The sequence below is a fragment of the Columba livia genome, chromosome 7, assembly GCF_036013475.1.
Source record: "Columba livia isolate bColLiv1 breed racing homer chromosome 7, bColLiv1.pat.W.v2, whole genome shotgun sequence".
NCBI lineage: Eukaryota > Metazoa > Chordata > Aves > Columbiformes > Columbidae > Columba > Columba livia.
In genome coordinates, this window is record NC_088608.1 from 36,336,399 (window position 1) to 36,358,886 (window position 22,488).

Here is a 22,488-nt window from a genome sequence, read left to right on the forward strand (position 1 = left end):
GAGTGACAGTTTTCCTGCAGCTCTGCACGATTGGATCTCAGTGAGCTCAATTGCAATATGCTCTTCATATATTGGAAAAAGAGTACCTGTTCTATGTTGACCACTGTGAATCTCTCCGATTTGCAGGTGTGGTGTATGTTACGTTGCGTATTTATCTTTCAGTTCTTGGTATGTTCTTTTTAACTGGAACTCTCTGAAGTACTGGGAGAGGGTTCCGAGGTTACAGAAATACATCTAATATTATTAGTAATATTTTAAGTAATCTTGCATTTTTTTTAATCTTAAAAAGAAGCACCAAAAAAACCCAACAAAACAAACAAAACCCAGCAACAACAAATCAAAACCAACCAACCGAACCCCACACACCACAAGGCCCCTTTTCATGAATACTGTGAGAATACACCTTCATTCAGCACTTCACTAGAATACCGCAAATATTAAGAGAAATGAATCAAATATGTATTTAAGAGCTGCTGCATTTGGAAAACAAGATTTCAGAAAGTTACTTTTTCATCCTTTCTGTCCACGTCTGTTTTTACTTTCATCTGGGATTTTAGCATAGTTTAGTCCATAGTAAAACTCCACCTGCTTTGCCATGAAATTTCTCTTGCTCCCAATTTGAAGTTTGTTGTTTTCCCTGAATAGCTGTATCATGTGATTTCTGTATAGGTGGAATCTTTGCAAACAGAAATAAAGGAGAAGATGGATGATTACAACAAGCTGTTATTAGAAAAGGAGCAAAACCACCAAGAAATTACAGCTCGTGATAAAGAGATAGAAAAGCTGCTGGCGCAGATACGAGAGCTGGAGCGGAGCGGTGCTGAGGTCTCAAAGACTGTACACGACTTGGAACAGCAGCTGCAAAAAATGAAGAAAGTGGAAACGGAATTAAAACAAGTAATTTCTAAATACTTATTTAAATGGGAGTGCATTACACAGACAGTGTCATCACTGACTGTGTTAGTGTTGTTTGAGACTCTCACTGGCACCCAGTGAGGAGTTAAACTGTTGTATTAATGGCAGGTACTAAAGCCAGAGCTTTATGCTAAGTCTGGTTTTATGACCTGTAAGCTGAATTTAGAGACTGCTTTTTGACAGTTGTCATGATGTGGATCAGAGCTGCTCTTTTGTTTCTCTGGAAGTTTCTGAGAAGATGGTGTTACTGAATATTAAATATCCTGGGTCTTCAGTAATTAGCTGTGTTTAGAATCATATTATTTTAATTGGTAGCTTTTCTTGCTCTGTGTCTTTGGAGCCAGATCTGTTTGCCATACTCTGAAATTTTTAGTGCTTTGTTGCTACTGGCAACACAAATCACAGCTTAGAGTTAAGAATTACATTCCATTTAGGAAAAGTATTTGTCTCTTACCAAACATCTTGAGTAACTTTTTCTGCCCTATTAAGCTAAATGTTTTGGTTTTCTCCCAGCAGTTTTCCTTGATTAAATATTGTTGGTGTGTCTGTCAAGTCTGAAGATTTGAGAATGGCAGGATCTAAACTAAATCTGTTAGTTTAATTGCTAATTCTGTAAATATTTGCTTCCGTTATTTTTTCTTTTAAAAAATAATGAACAAAATGTTTTTTCTTTTAGCTTCAGCTGATGTGATATAGACCAGCCAGTCGTAGTTTATTAGCTATTAGTATTGCTATCCATTTGGCACTTGAGAAACTGTATCTGGAGAACCGCTTGGTTTTAGGCTTCAGTGAACAAGACAGACATAGTTGTGCTGGATTGAGTCTAGTGAAGGACCATTGAGATGGTCAGGGGGGGTTCCAGAAAATTGTATTCGAGGGGAGGCTGAGAGAACAGGGTTTGTTTAGCTTTGTGGAGATCATATTGTTTGCTACAACTACATAATATGAAGTTATAAAGGAGACAGAGTCAGTCTTGGAGAAGTGCACAGTGAAAGAATGAGAAGATATGAATGTAAACTCCAATGAGGAAAATTCCAACTAAATAGTAGGGGGAGATGGTCACATTGGGGGCAGTTGAATGTTGAAAAAGGGGCTCAGAGTGGCAGTGGTGTCTCTGTGACTCAGAGATGTTCAGAATTAGGCTGTTCAGGGCCCTGAGCAGACCCAGGTTGGTTCTGCTTGGAGTCGAGGTTGGACCAGCGAGCTTTCAAGAACCTTCCCAGCTTAAGCTTTTCCATGATTTTATCCAAACACACACAAGTTGTGCCCACTGGCTTCTCCTGGGGTGGATGGAGACTGTGGTACTGCTGTTGGCCAGTTATTTTTTTGCTCTGAAATCCTATCTTTCTGTTAAACCGGCTTTCTTTATCCATGCAAATTCACAACATTCTTTTACCCGTTTGAATGTGCATCAGGAAACGCTTCTGTCTTAAAAATTCTAAATAAGCCAAATGCAGAGTATTTTTTTGTTTGTTCCAAGAAACTAATTAATCAGCTTTAAACAAGGTTATACTATTCATTTTGCCAACTGTAGGCATTGTAATTGCTTGTCTTGAAGCAATTTTGTATAGTAAATAAGTGCCAACAGAACTCTAAGAATGATTGCATGTCAGGAAATTTTTCTGTAAGAATACACTTGATGGGAATGGCAACTATGGATTTTTATTGTCCCCCAACATTTCAGCAAAAAATATAAGTATTGCAGATGATGGAGACTGGCATTAATAAGAATTAGGTCTGGAAAGAGTAATTTTGAATATGGAACGGTATCTTTTTGTGAAGAAAGTCTGGATTTGCACGGTGTTACTGGAGGCTGTCAGTGATCAAGATGATCTTTAGAATGGTGTGGGTAATCTTATTTTTGGTTGATATAAAACACGAAGAGATAAGCACTGCTGTTTCTTGGGTTTTGTTGTTATGTGTGTCCTCCCATGCACAGCAGGACAACTGAGGGGCTGGTGAATGTCATAGATTTCGTGTGATGGCAAGAAGGAGAGTTTTCATTTCTCCCTTGAGGACAAACAAAAATACTTTTGTTATAGGTGTTTTCCTACCCAAACAAGTGCAGGTGATGCTTTCAGAATTATTACACTTGGTTTTTATCCTGCCACAGCTTTGTACCTGAGCTCTGAAGGTCTGGACAACTGCGTCAAATACCTGTTCTTGGACCTGCTGTTTTGATACTGTGATACAGCGTTAACTTTATCGTGATTTTAATTGACACTTCTTTCATTTTAAGATCGGAAAATGCTACCCATGTACTCTGTGTCTTAGTTGTCTTTGATTAAAGATGGTCAGATTTTAGATGATATTTTGGCAGATCATGAGTCTAACCCATGTGTTAGAGGTATGTGTATTGAGCTGTGGGCAGAATAAGTGTTGAACAGCAGTTACTGCCTTAGGTTTCTTGTCCAGCTTTCCTTTATTGAATTAAGTACATATATGTATGTGTGCTGTTTCGACGACTTCCCAAGTAAAGCTTTCCTCCTTGGAGCTTCTGAGGAGGACTGTGGGAGAAAGAGGACCAAAGGAGTTAAAAACAATTAAATAAACCATGGTAGCTTGACAGACCACAGATCTGACAGAAACTTAGTGCTGGTACTTCCCATTCGGAATTAACATGATGTTTTTGTAGTAGGTTTTTGATCTACCCAAAACTCTCCATCTCTTAAATTAAGTCTCCACGTCTTAAATTTAGCTTGGCAAATGTATGGTATCGTAACAGATTTGGAAATGGCTACAAGAACAAGACGCTTAGGTTTTTAAACATATAAAATGCCCTGTAATTGATGAAGTATTATGTATCACTGACTACTAAATTTTCAGAAGTTGTTAAACTTGGATTAGAAAAAATAAAGGCATGAAAACTTAAGCGAGCTAAAAACATTCCGTTGTTTTGCATTCCTGTTTCTTTATAGGCCATTGGGATTATGTATTTTTCTTCTTGTACTGGGGTTTGTCAGGGATAATGAAGTATTTAGGCAGGATTGTTCTGTTTAGGTGGGTATGTATATTGCCAACAATTAATTCTAATACAAACCCCAAAATATTTTGCAGGATAAAGAGGCATTGCAACAGCAACAGTACAATAACCTGATCCAGATTTCAGCCCTACAGTCTAAATTGGACGAAGCAAGGCACAGGGTGCCAGCGGACGCCGGGTCTGCCCCCGTGCTGAAGGAGCAGTTGCAAGCAGAGCAGGAAGCCCTACAAACGAAGGAGAGAGAGGTAGGAATTTTAGCACAGTCCTGTGGACTTTCCAGTCACTTGCGTAATTGCAGAAACATTTTGTGCAAACTTGTAGCTGGGAATTGAAGCCATTCAAAAAACCCGGTGACTAATGTTGTAGTAAATGTGATTATGTTAACGGCTTGTGATTACATTAGACATCAAATGCTAACGTTTTGCCAGGTGTTATGTCAAATTACAGGAGCAGTCAAGCCTTGATTGTTCAGAACATAGATTAACGTGTTTTCTCTGAGCAGTTGGACGCTAGCTTCTTACTCTTTTTAATTCTCAAGGATTTTATTAATGCAAACTGATTAGAGAGAGTTTGAATCATAGAATTTGCTCAAGTTACTTGTTCTCAGTAAATAAGGCAATGAATGAAGTTTTAGTTTTTCTGCTTAAATAGGAGGACTTAATTGAAACAATGCATTTTCTTTATTTTTTAGATTGCAAGCTTGTTAGACCAACTAGAACAATGTAAACATAATTTGATCAGTAAAAATGAGGAGATATTGCAACTGAACATTCAGTTAGAGATGCAAAAGAACCTCAGCACTTCCAGGATCAGTCAGCTTCAGTTAGAGAACGCACACTTGAAGGTAGGTTTCCTAAGCTTTAGTGGGTGCCAGCTGAAACTTCAGACCTCCTTTCTTGAGTGTTGCGGTTTTCATCTCCTGATGTTATTAACACATGCTTAGTTTGTCTTGTCAAGGGAATATTGCGTTATTGTTACAAGGCTAATGCTGGTTATCGTAGAACAAAACAACCCTGATACTCTAGATTTATGTTTATGGCATTATCATCTACAATCATTTGATGTAAATAAAAAGCTTGGCTTTGTTCTGGCCCTGACAGGTTATGAAATACACACAAAACTGTGACAGCACTATTCCTGGCCTCCACAGCCATAGCAAATGCTACGAGTTAGAAAATGGTTTGGTTGTCAGTCTGGCAACTAGAGTGTTCATCTCTTACCTTGAAAGCTGAGAAATGTTGCGGCAATCTAATCCAGTGGTATAAATCTAAACAAAGTAGCTGGCGTTGGATTCTTGAGTTCTTTAACATCATAGCACGGAGGAGAGTAAAGCCCTTGATTCTGTTCTGCTATTAGGTTGGGAGAGCAAGTAAATCCTTTCTAATAAGATTGCTGTTTTTTCTGATCAGGAGGAACTAGCAACACTTCATGTGAAGGAAAATCAGGACCTGGGTATTAGTGATTCCTCAGCTTTGTCATTCCCACAAGCACTACTTGAAGAAAAGAATCAAGAAATTGATCACTTGAATGAGCAGATGAAGAGGCTCCAGCATGAGCTAGAGAATACTCTGGAGAATAAAGTAGGAGTACTTACTATATATGTTCGTTGCTTGATTTTTGAGGGGAGCCAGGTACACAGAATCTTATTTTTAAATGAAATCTGTTTGATAATTCTCTTAGGAAAGTAGAGAGTATTTTAAATAGCTACCAGCTGAAGTGTGCAATTCTTTCTGCTGTTAAATGCGTGAATTAATGCCCGTGTAATTCAGAAGAAAAATGTAATTTAAACTCTACACGCAATAGTAATTCTGCCTACATACTGTAACATTCAGACCTTATCCTTTTGCTCAGATTGTGGAAGATCAAAAATCTGAAATTGAAGAACTCAGATCACTTGTCGAGCATCTTCACAGTGACCAGGAGAGGCTGCGTAAGGACAAAGATGAAGAGGTAGAGCAACTCCATGGAGTAATTGAGAAGCTTCAGAAAGAGCTGGCACACTTTGGACCAGTGTGTCATGAAGTTAGTGACAACCAAGATGATCTCTATCAACTTGCATTGGGAACGCCAGTGGAAAACCTCCAGAATGAGCTGAGGAAGGTAGATTTTCAGGGCGATACTGATCCAAACAGAAGAAATGCATTGCTGCTCTCCAGAGTGAGAGAACTTGAGGAGGAATTAGAGCTTGTCTCAACTGCTAGAGAAGCTCTACAGCAGCAATTGGAAGAGAAGGAATTGCAGTTCAAAATGGAAGTGGAAATTTTGGAGAAAAAACGCAAAAAATTACTAGAGTCATCAGAGCAGCATGTTACAGAGCTAAACTCCCTGAGAACACAGTACAATGCGCTTAAGGAAGAGTACAGCCTTTTCCAAACACGTTCTTCTCAGAGAGAGGTTGAAGCAAGGATAACTTCTTCTCGCATTCAAGAGCTTGAAGATACTGTGAGAGAAAGGGAAGCAGATATTCTAGAGAAAGATAGACAAATGAAGACAATGGCAAATCAAAGAGAAGCTGACACAACTGAGTTGCAGTACTTAACAAAAAAGGCAGCAGAGCTTCAAGCTGAGTTGGAAAAGAGAGATGCAAGTCAGGCTCAAGATGTTTACAGTCTTCAGTTAGAAGTTTCTAGACTTGATTTCCAGGTGCAAGCACTGAATCAGAAAGAAGTAGCTTATCAGAGAGAAATCAATGAACTGCAAGGCAGCACTGCAAAACTGAAAGACCAAATTGAGGCATATTCGAAAGAGCTTGAAGCCTTACGACTGGAAAGAGGTGACCTTATTTCACAGTTGGAGTCATACAAGCCAAATGGGCAACGTGATTGTCAAGAGACGAATGTTCTCGAGCTGTTTGGCCAGAGAGAAAGAAAAGGCAAAGTCCTTAAAAAAAGAATGGAGGAACTGGAAGAACAAGAAGCAGATGTTGATCAGCCATTTGCAGTACTGGCTTCCCCTACTGATAAACTGGTATGTGATTTAGTTTTTAACAGTACTGTTTGTTTTTTAAAGTAATCTGGTTTTTTTGTCTCATAAAGCCCCATAGTTTATGCTTTTCAGTGCTCTAAGAAAGGGTGAAGATGAATAATATGGCTTAAAAACAGCTGTGGTGAGTCAGTTGATGGGTCTGTCTGTCTTTGTGTAGTTTCTGCAGCAGTGGCTAGAGGTAGATTCCTTGAAGGACTAAAGACAGGGCAAGCCTATGTGGATACCCAATCCAGACAGTTTTTCTGAGCTGGGTATGGTTTTGGGCCTGGATCCTGAGGTATGTATTGGGTGCAGGTGGTGAGGTGTTGGTTGGTGTTCCTCTCCGAGGAAAGGCCGGGGCTGCTCTGTGCTGGGCGCAGCCGGTCCCGCCGCAGGACGGCCACGTGTGTGTGGCGCCGCATACAAACGTATTGAAGGAAGGGCAAAATGCTGCCCAGCCAGCCAAGAGTGAGAGAAAAGAAGTGTGAGAAACAGCCCGTGGAAGAGACCATGCTGGAGCAGATATCCACACAGCAGGGGGGAGGCAGAGGAGTTTGGAAGGGTTGAAACTGAGCCCAGGGAGAAAAGCAGGGGTGGGGCTGTGTCAGGGTTTCTTTGTTTCCTGCCATCAAACTCTATTTTAATAGCAATAAATTAAATAAGTTTTCCCCAAGCCAAGTCTGTTTTGCCTGTGAGAGAAGCTAGTTGATGATATTCTTGTCCTTATGTCCGTGTGTGAGCTCTTTCCATCTTATTATCTCCCTTTGATCAGTTGAGGATGGAGAATGAGAGAGCGGCTGGGTGGGCGTCTGACAGCCAGCCAGGATCAACCCACCCCAAGCTACTAGAACAATATTTGCCATGCTTTTTGGCTGTCTTGGAGAACTACTTGAAAATACTTTGTCATTTGCTCCAGATGGGAGCAGAAAGGACCCAGATGATCTGTTTTTCAGAGACTTGTAGTTGTCTGTCATGTATCAACTTACTATCTTTTCAGGCTGGCTCACAGAGGTGATCAGTAAGAGGGATTATGTGGAAAAAGTTTGAGTGCATAGGAAAGGAAAAAAGATGGGTCAGGCTTATGTGGATTTGGGGGGCCCTGACTTTTAGTGTGATATGGGTATGAATATCGAATGTGGTGTATTTACACAGCATTTCTTGCCTCTTTGTAGTGGGATGGGGAGATGGCTTTTCAGCAGCAAGTAGAAATGATGGCAAAACATATTTGTATTTTTATTTGCCTAGAAGCTCTAGTTTGGATTAGTGCCATTTGCCTAGGTGATACCGTACACTCAGGGTCTGTCTCAGAAATTCCTCGGAAAATGGGATCAAGTGGGAGCAGTGCTGAGTGGCCTCTGTAGAATAACGTACATCAGCCCATTGCATGTATGTATGCAAGGCAGCATCACAGAATAGGCACCTTGTTTCCAGTTTAGTGTTCTACTGGACCATGTTGCTTACATGGATAGTGATTGTTAGATCCTTGCGTAAAGAACATAAACAACTGCCATAACCAAACACACAATGTACCAGATTTACTGGCTGTTCTTTATCTGTCTCTATAGATCTCTTTCAAGTTGTCTTAGTCACTTAGTAGTGGTATGGAACCCATGAAGGCCACTTATCAGCTTTCTGGTGGAAACCGCATGCAGCAATGCTGTCTTTTTCTTGTCTAGAATAAGAGTATAGCTGCTTGATCTCAGCTTAGTAATGAATATCTTTTATAGGCTTGCATTACCAGGATGTATTGTGTGAGTTCCAGCCAACTGCAGTATTTATTGCTGTTTGTCATGTAAAAGGCATATGCAGTGTGAGATGCACCTACAACTTTAAAATCCTAGTTGCTGTAGATATAGATAGAATTTGAGAATGTATGGAAAATATACAATCTATATGAGTACAGAAACAGCTCAACTAAAAAAAATACTTTTCCTCTGAACACACTGCAAGGAGAGTTAAAGGCTACAAACACTTCACAGAATGAAAAGAATGTAATTGTAAAGATGACATCTCATAGAGAAGAACTTAATTCTGATTTAGGTTCAGCAAAAAAGGAGTTAGGATTAAGTGAAGAGAGAACTGGTAACATTTTGAAGGATATAAAGGTATGTTGGAATTCTGGGGGCAGCTGAATGATGTAAAAATCACTTTTCAAGTAGAAACTTAGATTCTGAAATGTTCTTGTGTAAATGTCAGAATATGTATTTCCATGTTTAAGTTTTAAAGTATGCTGAGGAGGGCTGATCATCAAAGCTGGAGAATATACTGAGGCAAAATAATTAAAATACTGTGTCTTCAGGCATTCATTACGATAGACCTTCTTCTATACTGGTATGAACTGGATCTGTAAGGAAAAGTGCAATATTTGGTTTAGAATATCAAATACCTGAGCAATATAGTGACCATGAACGTGAGAGCTGGAGAAGGGGAAAAATAAAAGTATTTGGATACTTCTGTTCTAGCATGAATTAGCTAAATGCCATTATGCAGAATATCTTCAGAGGCAAAGAAATGACTGCTGCTTGGATTACCAAACAGAAAACCCACGTGAGATTAAGCAGCTCTTTACCTAACCCTGAATAGTGAGTGAGAGTTTGTTCAATTTGTTAACATTGGAGACCCTTTGTGTAACAGCGAACATGATGCAAACAGATGCAGCATTCTTAGAAGAGCAAAGAAACCCTCTATTCTTGGGCTCAAAAGTGAGAAAAATGTGAATATTAGGAACTGTATTCATATGAAAGCTGGAAGCACAGCTAAAAGGTTAAAGTGCTGGCAGCTATAGGATTCATTAGCTGAGGTGGATGATTAAGACAAAGGGATTAAGGTGATGGTCTAAAGTGAGAGACAGAACAAGTATTCACTGCATCCTACAATGGAAGAGGCATGGAGGATGAAATGAAATTTGCCTGGTATCAGGTTTAAAATAAACTAAAATAAATACCTTTTCAAACTGTGCATCATTCAGACTCTTAACCACAGTATCTAAGAAGTCAAGAGAGTAATTTTATCTTATGGTGACCTAGATGAAGTGATTCAAGATAAAATCAACCGAAAGCTGTCAAACAGGAAGGTGTTGACCGTGTGTGTGGCTGAGGATGTGCAGCCGTGCTCGGGGAGCCACTGCTTTACCACAACAGGGCAGATTCCTCTGCAGAATGATTGTTCTGGTGTTGTTCAGCTACTTCAGGCTGACAGTGGTAAAACAGATGGAACCACAGAACTAGAGATCCAAAAATTCTTGTTTTTAAGAGAATAGAGGGAAAACAAGTCCCTCTTAAAGCAGCGGATGGGGGCTTCGAGAGGATTCAATGCCTGGTGGACTGAAGATGAAAAAAGTGGAGGGAGCAAGGCAGCCAGACCTTCTGTGTAAGTTGTGGAGGCGTTAGAAGAGAAGCTGCAGCTTGGCATGCTCAATATGTGCTCTAGATTCTCCTTTCTGCCACAGAAGAGCCACAGCCTTTGCTGTGAGCACACTTGTGCCTACTTTTCCCTTAGGAGTTTGTGTTGATGGCATCAGTAAGCCCTGGAATTACAAGGAGCTGGGCTTAGGGCTCCTAAATCGCTTGGTGATGGGCACACTGGATCCCTGAGGTCACAAGGAAGACAGTAAAGGTATTTTCATGCCGTGATTCGGAGATGTTATTTTTGGATGTCAGGCTCCAGGGGAGCGAGTGGAGAGGCTGAAAGACAGAAGAAGGTTTGACTTGTTTTCGTGTGGAGCGAGCGGTGGGACTGTTGGAGCAGTGGAGTAGCAGCCTTCCCATGGTGTCTGTGTCATACCTGCTGGTTGAAAAGAGCATTGAGGGCATAGGAAAAGAACAATAACTTCAAGAAGCTTTGGGAAGGGAGGAGAGCTCTTTATATAGAAATGCTGAGTAAATGCAAGCCCTTGTAGGCAGGGATGTATCTGTGTGTCTGTGCTGGCTGTGTCCCGTCGGCCTCTGTTGAAGGTTGTGGTTGGGTAGAAAGACTTTGGTCTGACCTAGTGTGTCCGTTTTATTGAGTCAGAGGTTGACAAGCGGTCTTCAGTGTTGCTGATCATCAGAGACCTAAGCTTGCTGTTTGATGCTTGCAAAAATAATAATTAAAAAAGTGGGTAGAGTACCCCTGTGGGAACAGGCCACTAAAAGGTAGAAGCATGGTCTCACCAAATATTTTGGATATAGAATCACAGAATGTCAGGGATTGGAAGGGACCTCTAAAGCTCATCCAGTCCAGTCCCCCCATGGAGCAGGAACACCCAGATGAGGTTACACAGGAAGGTGTCCAGGCGGGTTGGAATGTCTGCAGAGAAGGAGACTCCACAACCTCCCTGGGCAGCCTGGGCCAGGCTCTGGCACCCTCACTGAGAAGAAGTTTCTTCTCATATTTAAGTGGAACCTCTTGCGTTCCAGTTTGAACCCATTACCCCTTGTCCTGCCTTTGGTTGTCAACCGAGAAGAGCCTGGCTCCATCCTCCTGACACTCACCCTTTACATATTTATAAACATTAATGAGGTCACCCCTCAGTCTCCTCTTCTCCAGCTCCAGAGCCCCAGCTCCCTCAGCCTTTCCTCACACGGGAGATGCTCCACTCCCTTCAGCATCATACAGCATGTCGGTGTGCGTGGCTGCTGTGTGTCTCACATGATGGGATGTGGAAATCCATGTTACTGTTCCCTCCAGCAACTATAAGTAGATGGTCGACATTGTGTTGAAATGACAGGTGTAGGAATGTCAGTAGATGACTTCTTAACCATTATTTCCTGTAGCCTTGGGTCAGGAGTTAAGCCTTATGATAATTTGGGATATTTGTCCAGTTTGAAAAGCAACAGTTTGTATTTATTTGAAAATAGGAAGATTATCTACACAGCTACAAGGATTACAGTTTTTTCCTGACTGATACAAAAGTCAGCTTTATAGAAATACTTTTGCTTATTGTACAGATTTTTCTTTTTTCTCCAGTCGATGATATTCTTGATAAAAGCTTGGTTAGCTGGCGTATCAAATATACAAAAGTGTTACATCATTTTTACATAAAACCTGGGAATAATAATAGATACAACTTTTAAATTTGAGAATATATTTTGAAATGCATGTTTTTCAGTTTGTAAAATCATATTTAAATTCCGTTAAACAGCAAATATGTGTTATTTCATTGTAGGAAAAAGATGAAGTTATGTTTGACTTGACAACTCACAATATCAATCCAAAAACTCAGATGAAGCAATCACAAGAAAATATCTTGCCTCAGGAGCTGGATATGATCAACAAGTCTGAGGACAAGCAAGATTTGCAAAAGCATTCCCAGCAAATGTTGGAAATTCATCAAACTCCCCATTCTCCAAAACACAATTTGAACATAGGCAAAGAAACTTCCAAAGGCTTCCAGAATTCCATTGCAGATGTGGCTTCATGGGGCTCACCTGAGATTGTGAGAAAGCAAGATACAAGCATGGAACTTCAACCGGTGCTTCATTTGACACCCTTTTCGGAAGTTGGAAGCACAGATTTTGAAATCATGCACACCAGGTCATCCATGCAAGACGACAATTCCGTATTGCTGGGATATTGTAACCTCTATGAAAATGACAGTGAGGAAGCAGCAGTGGGAGCAGGCAGAAAGTCTCCAGCTTTCTCTGAAAGTACCTACTCTGTTGATGATGACCACGATATGGAGAAGAAGATTTTGGTATGTGATATTTTGTGTTGGATTTAAGTCTAATTAAACAAGACTGCTCAGCTCTGCCCAACTCTGATCATTGTAGCAGAAATTTACACACCGAGAGGGGAATGTCCAGTCACGTTCTGAATGTGGAATTGCTTGTTCCTCTCTCACTGTCAGACAGCGGAGCAAATTCTGTGGTAAAACACTGTTTACCACTGCTTCTAATATTTGAAAACAATCTTCTAAACCCTAAAATTGAACAATAAGCTGCCTACAGCAGGCTTTGTGCCCTGTACATTTATGCGCTGCTGATGTGGTGCCAGTAAAAATACAGGTGTTGCTCTTGGAAGATTTGTTGAGAGAACTGTTCAAATCCTGGTGCTTTGGCAGTGATGCTACGTGGAAGTAACTGATAAATTTGTGATAATACTTCATGTGCAAATAGCTGAGCTAAAACAAGTAAAACCTTTTTGCTACCACAGTACTCAACTTACTGTAGCAGTTCTCCACTTACGAGTATCTGTTGTTGAGTGTTAGAAGAGACTGCTTAAAACCTGGAGAATAGGGGTTTTTCTTTTTTAAAGGAAATATTTTTTATATTTGTGTCTGTATCATTTCACATGAAGGTAAAGTCTGTACTTCAGAAAATTAATCTTCAGGTGTATATTTTGTGCCTTGCTCTTGAAGAGCAATTCCTTATAAATATATGTCTGTTTCTTAAGACTATTGAAAAGGAGAAAAAAATTGAGGTGGAGTAGGTTCTAAAGAGCACCAATGCTGCATTCATTGTGGTATGTACCATCTCTATCGCTATGATGAAATAGGCATTTGCCAAAATCTGCACTAGTCACTAAGCTGTTATAAATGCAGACAACTCTACAGCTGGATTCAAATAACTAATGTGAAAAATTCTTTTCAAGCAGATGAGAGAAGCTGATAATCTGACTTTAACCCCTTCTGATTTACAAGATGATGTAAGATCAAGAGCATCTGCCATAGATGCGATGAGCGATGGTTATGGCAGCAGTAAGTTAACTTTGTTTGTAGATTCCTTTCACCTTTTGTTAACTTCAGTATAAAAACATTATAACGCTTATCCTTTTTCTTTTCCTGTAGATCTTTCATATGAAAGCAAATGCCTTTGTCAGGTGATACTTTCTTAGAAAGACTTGTATATTTGTGCTAGTGCAAGTCTGCTTTTAGCTTTTTGGCTTTATATGGGGTTTTAGTGAGTCCTGACTTAACTGCAACACTTTCTCTGGTGCTAAAGGCAACTTACAGCCTTTCTACTTGTTTAAGTTAGATGAGATCTCAACCAACTAACTTCAACGGACCCTGCATTCACGCTAGTAGAAGAAATTGCGGTTATTTGGAAAGCGGATATGCCAATTTCAAGTTCTTTTCATCTTTGTAACACTTAGGGTGTGGGGGGGCTGTCTTCTTCTTCAGATACCAGCTCCAATTTGGCAGCTAAATTACAGCAGGAGCTACAAACATCAGACCACCTAGATGCCAGTTTCATGGCTTATCTGCAGTACTGTGGAATGTTTCCAGATGTTATGGATTCGACCAGAGAAAAGGACATACTTTCACCACAGCTGAAGGTAATACATGATTAACATAAACCTACCAGCAAATTAAAACAGAAACAGCAAAAACGAAATACTAATATAAAATATTTAGCTGGTACCTTTACAGTGTAAACTGTTCTGTAATGGTTTAAACTTCAAGTTGATTGCAGTTCTTGAGTCATTTTTTTTGCATATCTCATGTGACAAATTTACTGATATTTGTCTTGCTTGTACTTGCTAGAATTAAATAAGCTTTGGCAGGGCAGAACTGGTGATGTTCCAGAATGTGGCAGTACAAGAACTGATTGACCCAATCTGTGGGTTTGTCTTGGAGGCTTTACAGAAAGCTGTTGCATAAATTAGCATAGTTAGGTGCCATCGTGCTCCCCTCTCTGTTGTTATCATTCTGATACACTGGAGAGCTGTGGAAACACCACTGCAAGGCGGGGAGGGATCTTTCAGAGTCAGTTCAAGGAACAGGAAGAATAAACAGAACACTGAGCAGTGATTTGCTCGTGAAATAATCGCTGTTTTGATTTCGGTGACAGAAGAGCAACACAAGTTGCTTCCAAAGTTGAGTCAGTCAAAAAGATAGGAAGAAAGACTACAAAGAGTTAAAGAAAAGTAATCTGTGTTGTTGTTGGAGTGAGTCGCAACGAGGAACAGCTCCACATCGAGGTTGGGATGTTTCTGATGAGATAGATGGAGAAAAGGACTTAAATCTCCAGTGACCTTCCTTGAAAAGCAACCAGGAAACATCTGTGCATGATGTAATAGTTTGTGAACAGGGAATTTATTTAAAAGAGTTTATTTTGCCTGACAGTGTCAGAGGAAACTATTTCCACTGCGTAAATTATTAAGACTGATTATTTTGGGAGATGTTATTTGTACATAATCTGCTAAATTAAGCCAAGGTTGTCTAAATACATAATTCAGTTTTCTGGCATCACTGGGCTTTAGTGACATGCCTTCAGACTTGAATAGAATGTAATTTATTCCCAGGAAATTTGGCTAAATAGTTCAGAAACAACACGGTACGGTCCTTTGGCTTAACTGCATATTAGCGTGTTGATGTACGCAGCAGTAAGATGCGCTGGCATTTGTGCTTTAATGTTGTGAATACAGGATTTAAGAATACAGTAGCCACTGTATTCTTAAATATTTACCTTGGTTGTTAGGCGGTATTTTTGTTGTCTAGTGCTATTCCATCACACTCTTGCACTGTCAGGATGCTGATGCCTGTTTCCTAATACTATGTTTGTTTGTTTGTTTCTCCTTCTCAGACTGTGCTCAAGATGGTGTATGAAGAGAGCCGCAAAATATTGGCTTTGTCAGAGCATCCCTTTGGCTTTAGGGAGCTGAAGAATGTTCATCAGAGCAGAGCAGTGATGGAGGGATGGCAGAAGGAGGGCTTAGCCTTGCTGGATGCAATACAGTCACTGAAAGATTACCTGAGCAAGGTGGCAGATAGAGGAGACAAGGTAGGGCAAGAAAAATATCATTTAAAATAAGGTAAACAGTTTTTTTATATATATAGAAATATATATTATTTTGTAGTTAGTGTGTATGTGTGTGTATATAAGTATGAGGAGCAAGGGACTTTCTGAGATTTGAACAGGCCTCTTGACCTTTGGCATGCTTAAATTAACAGATATATTCTTACACAGTGATGATATGAAAGACAACGGATTTGAGATTGTCAAGAGATGCCGTTTTTTAAAAAAGTATATATATATATATATATGTATTTTTAACAGGAGAATTCAGGTATTGCTGCTGACTGGAGAGGAGAACTTCTGCAAGCAGTACAGAGCATCTTTGAAAAGGAGAGAAATGTGCTGCAAATTGACTTGAAGTCTCACTTCTCCAATCCTGGGTCTGGTGATGAAGCTTCATTAGTGGAAAAACTGGAGTACATCATGAAACAACAAGTAAGAAAACCTCTTAAAGTGTTATGCTCATATATCAGTTCATCTATTCCCCCATATTTTTTAAGGTTTTTACAGTTTTACTACTTCTGTTGTTAAATCTTACCTTGTGCATTAATCCAGGTGGTGTGGGATCAGTAAGCCTTTATAGTCTATGTTTTGGTACAGTTTTTCTCAAACCTTGTATATTGTGCTGCAAAACCTGTGGATTGTTTTAGCTAGCATTCAGAAAAATACTGACCTGGAGATTGTGATAGCGAAAAGGAAATGTTGCATAAAAAGGGGAGGGAAAAAATTCCATGTAGAGCTTCACAGACTTCTCGTGCAAAGGGTACATATTGAGCCAACTCAATATCTGCTTGGGATTTTTTTGCTGATAATATTTAGTATTTAGGTTCAGACCAGATGGCTTGTTGTAACTACGATGTATAAACTATTATTAATAACTATTACTTTATTTGGAACCTAGTGAAGTGAGGCTTTTCTTTTTTACTTAATATCAACATGAAGAATGAACTTTGACGTCCTTTAATGTTCCCTCTGTATTGAACTTGTACTTCAAGGGTTTCTCGAGGGTTTATCTTTCTAGAAAATAAGGGAATAGCCTTGCAGATTTAACAGGACTTGGTTCATTTTCAGGAGGAACAGAAGCAGATGGTTGTAGAGCACCTTTTCTCCTCAGACCGGAACAGTTTGCTCTCTGAAATACAAGATCTCCGAGCTCAGCTCCGCATGACGCACCTTCAGAACCAGGAGAAGCTGCAGCAGTTGCAGGAAACCCTCACCAAGGCAGAAGATCATGGGAGCAAACAAGAACATCACCTTCGGAGGAAAGGTAGTAATCACCAGGTTCTTGTTACCTGCTCTTTTATGTCAGTTCTTTCCTTTTTTGCCTAGAAGATAAAAAAAAGATGGTTTTGCAAAGAAGCAGATGCTGTACAATTCTTCAGTTTTATTAATGCCCTCAGGTTTCCTACAATTTTAGCAGAGGAAGGAGTTCTTATTTCTAATATTAGTAGTTAAGAAAAATCTGAAAAGCAAAGATGAGCTTTAAAATAACCCAAAGCAATAGAACTGAAGGATGACTATTTTATAGCATACACATGTAGAAAACCCATCAACAACAGTAAAATACCTTTGTTGGTTTTCCTTATGCATATGTTTGCTAGTAAATGGGTGGATTTGCTTCGTGAAGTTTAGAATCCATTAGTAACAGGTTGCTTCCAATATATCACAGTAGCTCATACAGTCTCACCAGCTTTCCTGTTCTTTTCACTTTGCCTGGTAGTTAGAGAAGTTTCTTCACCCTGGGGATCCCAAAGCAGAGACTCGGGCATGAATTTCAGAAAGTCCTTTAGCAGTAGAGCCAGTATATAGAGATAGACCAGCTCTCTCTATGTGCATCTCTCTGCTGATTCATATGTTTGAAAAGAAATTAATTATCCAGACAAAACCACTTTAACAGAGCTGATTTTTTTTTTCCTCCATTTGAACCAGTGTAACTGATAACACATTGTCAAATTCTCTGTAATACAAACAACTGATAACATTTTCTTATTCTAGTTGAATTATTAGAATATAAGCTTCAGCAGGAAAAATCTGTTGTAAGTGACTTGCACAGCACCCTGGCTGAGGAGCAGAAGAGAACCTCTGAAACATGTGATCTCCTGAATCAAGAGAAAACAGCCCTTAAAGCAGAGTTATATGAAAGTAAGCAAGAGAATGAAAGGCTGCAGAAATCCCTGGAAAAGCTTCAGAGGGAAATAAACCAGTTACGGTGAGAAGGAGATTTATTCTTTGATTTATCAACAGGTCTGAAGGAGTTTTGTATACTCAGTGGATCCACAAATGGCGCAGCACTTGGAAACACAAAGAGGAAAACTAACCGCTGTCTCTTTTCACAGATCTGTTAATTTTTCTTTACTAACTGCTTAAACTTACCTGATCTTCAGTCCAAATTCGCATATTTACCTTTTCTGTAGCCGTGACTGAGAATATTGTGGAAACAAGTGCATGTTGTACAGGCGTACTAAAAGAGAACAAGGCTGGTTCCTTGTGTCCTTCCTGCACCTCACTCCTGCAGCTTTTGTCTTAGTCCTTTGGTTTTTACTTCTGTTTGCCTGATGTCTTTTGTGTATTTTTGAACTTTGCAGTTTCGCATTGGAAAAAAAGGAAAAAGATTTGACAGCTGCTCTTGAAGACTTGCAGACTGCACGTCTGAAGGAAACGGAGCTGCGGGGTTTGTTTGAGGAACAACAGCTTCAGCATAAGAAAGCGGGAGATGAAAAGACAAAGGCCTTGGAGGTAATGCCCTGCATCTCAGTGCTTCAGTTAACTTCATGCACCAAGGGAGGTGAACTAACAAGTTATTTTTGCAGTATTTATTATGCTCAATGTTTTTTGTTTAATAACTATTTAAAAGCCCTCAAACTTCTACTGAATGTGCATAGCATTTACTTTGTTTTTTAGTTTGTTACCCTCCTTAATTGCACATGCCGAAATAAGCAAAAGTTGTATGTCTGCCTTTTTTGTATCTTCTTAGTGTTTTTGGAGCTTTACGCTTCCACAGTTACATTATTTGGGTCAGTTTTCTGCTGCCCTTGCTCTGTGGGGCGAGCCAGATTCTACACTTGTGCAACTGCACCCGTTATTCCAGAGCAAACATGCTGTGAGGATGTGATGTGTATGATCAACTGAGATTATAAAGCAAACAACCCAATGATACACATGCTTGGCAGAGAGTAACTGGAGCCTTTCCAATTTAACATGTGGTTTTTGGAGGTTAACCAAAGTCTTTTTTTGTTCCTTTTCTTCTAAATTGAGCAGAAAGCAAATGAACAGCGTTTTCACTGATACTGTAACAGCAATGACTATTCTTGGAAAAGACCTACAGTGACTGGAAAAAGAGGAAGACTTAACATTAGCCTTTTTATAAACTTGAAAACCATAACCAAATGGTAACAGATAACTCTCAAAATGGACCTAGGGATGGATTATTTTTACAAGTCTGTACTGTCTGTTTTAAAGATAGGGGCTCTAAAATCCAGAAGTTTTACATCTACTTTTACTTCTTACATTTTTGGTTCTTTTTAAATCAACACGGGTTGATTTAAACAAACAGGAGGGAAGTATTTCACGATGAGAACATTTAGCCATTGGAATAATCTCAGGGAAGTGGTGGATTCCCCAACATAGGACACGTAAGATTCAGCTGGACAGGGTGCTGGGCCACCCTGTCTAGACTTTGCTTTTGCCGGGAAAGGTTGGACCAGGTGATGCTTGAGGTCCCTTCCAACCTGGTGTTCTATGATTCTATGGTTTCCGCTTCAGACATCGCTTATGAAGGTGATTGAATGATGTGAAGAATAGCAATTTTCCTACTGAGGGTCTTACTAATTGGATTAAAAAATAACGTGTTGGAAGGTATTTTAACATGATAATCTCTGGTTTTGTTACTTGGTGTCATGTTGCTCACAACCATGCTTCTGGCACTTACAATTAGACAATTAAACTTGTAATTTTCCATTTAACCTTTCTAATACTTGAACTACTGTAGTTCAATCTTGAATTTCTTCCTGGATAAAGCAGGAGGTTGAGAATTGCTAATTGCCAGCCTGCCCCATATATGAGTGTTTGTGCTGGACTATTAATATGTGTTTCCCCCTTTTGAGCAGGAGCTGCAGGCTGCCCTGGAGTTGCAGTTGGTGCAGAACAGCCAGCTCTCCGTATCCTTGGAGCACGAGCAAACGGTAAACGACAATCTCCGCAAGGAACTGCAGATCGAGCACTCCCGCTGCGAAGCGTTGCTGTCCCAGGAAAAGACCAAACTGTTGGAGCTCCAGAGAAATTTCGACGCTGAGAAAAATCGTTCGCTGGAGCTCCTGAATTCCTTGAATCACGAACGCGTTTTGACAGAACAGCTGAGCATGAGAGTGAAAGAAGGTGCTTCTTGTCAGCACAGGGAGTCGCTGTTGGAACAAGCCTTTGTTCGAGAGCTCCAAGCCCAGCTGGAAGAAGAGAGGTCCCGAACTATAGAGCTAGCTGCCGTTATTGAGAAAATGCACCAGAAGGCCATTCGTTCCCAAAGGCAGCTCGAGGCTGAAGTACAGATGTGCTGCGAAGAAACCCAGAAGGAGAGAGAGGCCAGCGACAAATTGCGAGCGACGCTGGAATCTCTTCAGGGTCAAAAGCAAGAGGTAATCCGGTCCCTGGAGGCCCAGAAGGAAAGGGAGGCAAAGCTGAAAGCCGACTGGGAGCAACTGCAGTCGCTCGTCAAGACGATGAAAGAGCAAGATAAAAACAAGAAAGAGGAGAGGGAGAGAGAGCGAAGACAACAGCACCAAGCAGAGCTAGAGAAGCAGAAGGACTGGCAGAGAGATCAGGAGAGGCTGGTGAGAATGCATCTGCAAGCCTTGCCTTACATTTGAGTAGCCACTAGCTGGGATTTAACCCTGTGGATGGCGTTATTTAACTGATATGTTTCCTTCCCTTGAACAAAGAATTCTGAGAAATGCATTAGATGAGCTCTTTTCTTGCATTTCTCACACACCGCCGTTTTCAGGGGTTTGTGTCTGGATTTATTGTTGCCAGAAGTTGATCTTCACATCCCTGCCTGTGCTGGGAATTGCCGGTTGTTAACAGATGGAGAAGAATATGGCTTAAACAGAGATGGAACTGAGCTAGGTTTCATGTCATTGCCCTTATTTTGAGATAGGTTCCTAATTATGGTTTACGATCATATCAGTTTTACCCTTCTTGTCTCTCAGCTCCTTCACTTTCATTAGAGGAGGACAAAGGCTTTGCAGGACCTCTGGAGACTTTTCAGTCACCACATCTGGAAACGGATAGAGAAAATATCTGTTTCCGTGTCATTAAATGCCTTCCTTGTGGCCCTGTGTCATGGGGGCAGCCCAAAAATCAATTTAGGCAGGTTATAAGCTCCAAATAGGCTTTATTCTAACCAGAAGTGTTAGTGGAGAACCAAGCAGAAGTGGGGTTTATCCACTGCAGTCCCACTGCTCCAAGGAAGACCAGCTCAATGGGGGTCTCCAGTGAGGTCCGTTTATAATCTAAGTTGAAGCTGAGCTGTGATTATTTATGGGAGTGTTCCAGAAACTTCTCTCAACCAAGGCCTTGTCTCTTGGCCGAGAGATGTGTGCATGGCCATACTGGTCTATCAGACTGGAAGTTTCTGGTGCTTTCGGGGTGGGGGGAGTGCATCTGCCCCTATAAAATGGTCTGTGAGTTAAGGAACACTGAGTTGGATGTGCTTAGGTGTCACACTTGTATTTGCAGTCTGTGTATTAAAAAAAGCCCCAAACAAACAAAAAACCACTTATATGTGAGTATGTATATATATATATATGTAGAAGATGCAATTAACTACTACTTATTCTGTTCAAATAGCAAAACTTGGAACGGCAACACCAGAGGGATGCACAAAGAATTAAAGAGCTGCAGGAAATACTGGCAGTATTAGAAGAAAGAGAAAGAAATCACCCATCTCCAAAGCGCCAGCAAGAACTGTTGTGTACCTTAAACAAAGAGCAAAATGCCAAACAGGCCACGACAAAAGAAAGTGAAAAATCCCATTTGCAACAGCAGCAACAACAGCTGGAGAAGATTAGACAGCAGTTGCTTTTTGTAGCTGTGCACCTGAATGAGTTCGTATATAAAACTGTAGATAAGTGAGTAGTTGTTCATAACACAGTTTTCTTTATCGTTCTACGGGCAAGAGTCAATTGGTAGTTTGGTAACTGCAGAACGCTAATTAGAAAGCAATCAAAAACCAGGTTAGTCAACACATTTGCAGGATTAGAATGGGAAACTCCATGGAGCATGGCAGGGAAAAACAAGGTGTCAGGATTGAGTGGCCGAAGAGCAGTAATATCTTATTTCTTTGGCAGAAAAGTAAAATACTACTGATGTTTTGCTGTAGCCTAAATTTGCATGGTAGAATTTCAGACTGGTATAAAATACAGACTTCTGAATAAATCCTATGTGGCACTATTTAGAAATTCTACTCTTAAAAATTAGCAAAACGTGCTAGTTCCTGTGTGTATTCATAGTATTTTGTGTGATGAATAATCCATAAGTACAGCCTCAAAATGTAAAGGTCATCCAGTGGGGAGAAGGAATCAAACGTACATTAACATTACTATAAATCAATTTGATGTTAAGAAAAGTATTTCTGTTTTACAGAACAGTTAACGTTTGGTCTGCATCAAATGATGAAGCTGTAGCTTCTTTACTGCAGACGTTAAAGGAACTAAAATCAGATTTATTGTCTACTCCTGCATCTCAGGTAAGAAAAACAGCATATATTGATCAATTATCAGTAAAGTTGTTCTGTATACTTTGGGTTGCAGTACACATACAAGCTGACTTTTGTTGTTGTTGTTTGTTTAATTTTTTATTTCCCCCCTCCTCTTCCTTATTTGGTAAAACATTCTGAGGACAAATGTGTTTTGCCTTGGG

At 40.1% G+C, this 22,488-nt stretch overlaps 1 protein-coding gene across 14 annotated transcripts in view; it reads left to right on the top strand.

The window, feature by feature from the left end:
• Nucleotides 1-22,488, top strand: part of PCNT (pericentrin) — an 86,161-nt gene that overhangs the window by 52,354 nt on the left and 11,319 nt on the right. For 11 of the 14 annotated variants that reach the window (XM_065069383.1, XM_065069384.1, XM_065069385.1 and 8 more), the window contains 16 exons: nucleotides 670-897; nucleotides 3,973-4,143; nucleotides 4,590-4,742; nucleotides 5,308-5,478; nucleotides 5,750-6,865; nucleotides 12,009-12,536; nucleotides 13,433-13,538; nucleotides 13,962-14,116; nucleotides 15,367-15,564; nucleotides 15,841-16,014; nucleotides 16,651-16,846; nucleotides 17,575-17,788; nucleotides 18,165-18,315; nucleotides 19,686-20,402; nucleotides 21,418-21,698; nucleotides 22,213-22,315. In XM_065069383.1, the coding sequence (XP_064925455.1) occupies nucleotides 670-897; nucleotides 3,973-4,143; nucleotides 4,590-4,742; nucleotides 5,308-5,478; nucleotides 5,750-6,865; nucleotides 12,009-12,536; nucleotides 13,433-13,538; nucleotides 13,962-14,116; nucleotides 15,367-15,564; nucleotides 15,841-16,014; nucleotides 16,651-16,846; nucleotides 17,575-17,788; nucleotides 18,165-18,315; nucleotides 19,686-20,402; nucleotides 21,418-21,698; nucleotides 22,213-22,315 (4,662 nt within the window). The remainder of the gene's footprint in view (nucleotides 1-669; nucleotides 898-3,972; nucleotides 4,144-4,589; nucleotides 4,743-5,307; nucleotides 5,479-5,749; nucleotides 6,866-12,008; nucleotides 12,537-13,432; nucleotides 13,539-13,961; nucleotides 14,117-15,366; nucleotides 15,565-15,840; nucleotides 16,015-16,650; nucleotides 16,847-17,574; nucleotides 17,789-18,164; nucleotides 18,316-19,685; nucleotides 20,403-21,417; nucleotides 21,699-22,212; nucleotides 22,316-22,488) is intronic. The other 3 variants (XM_065069387.1, XM_065069373.1, XM_065069376.1) reach the window with 1 other exon arrangement.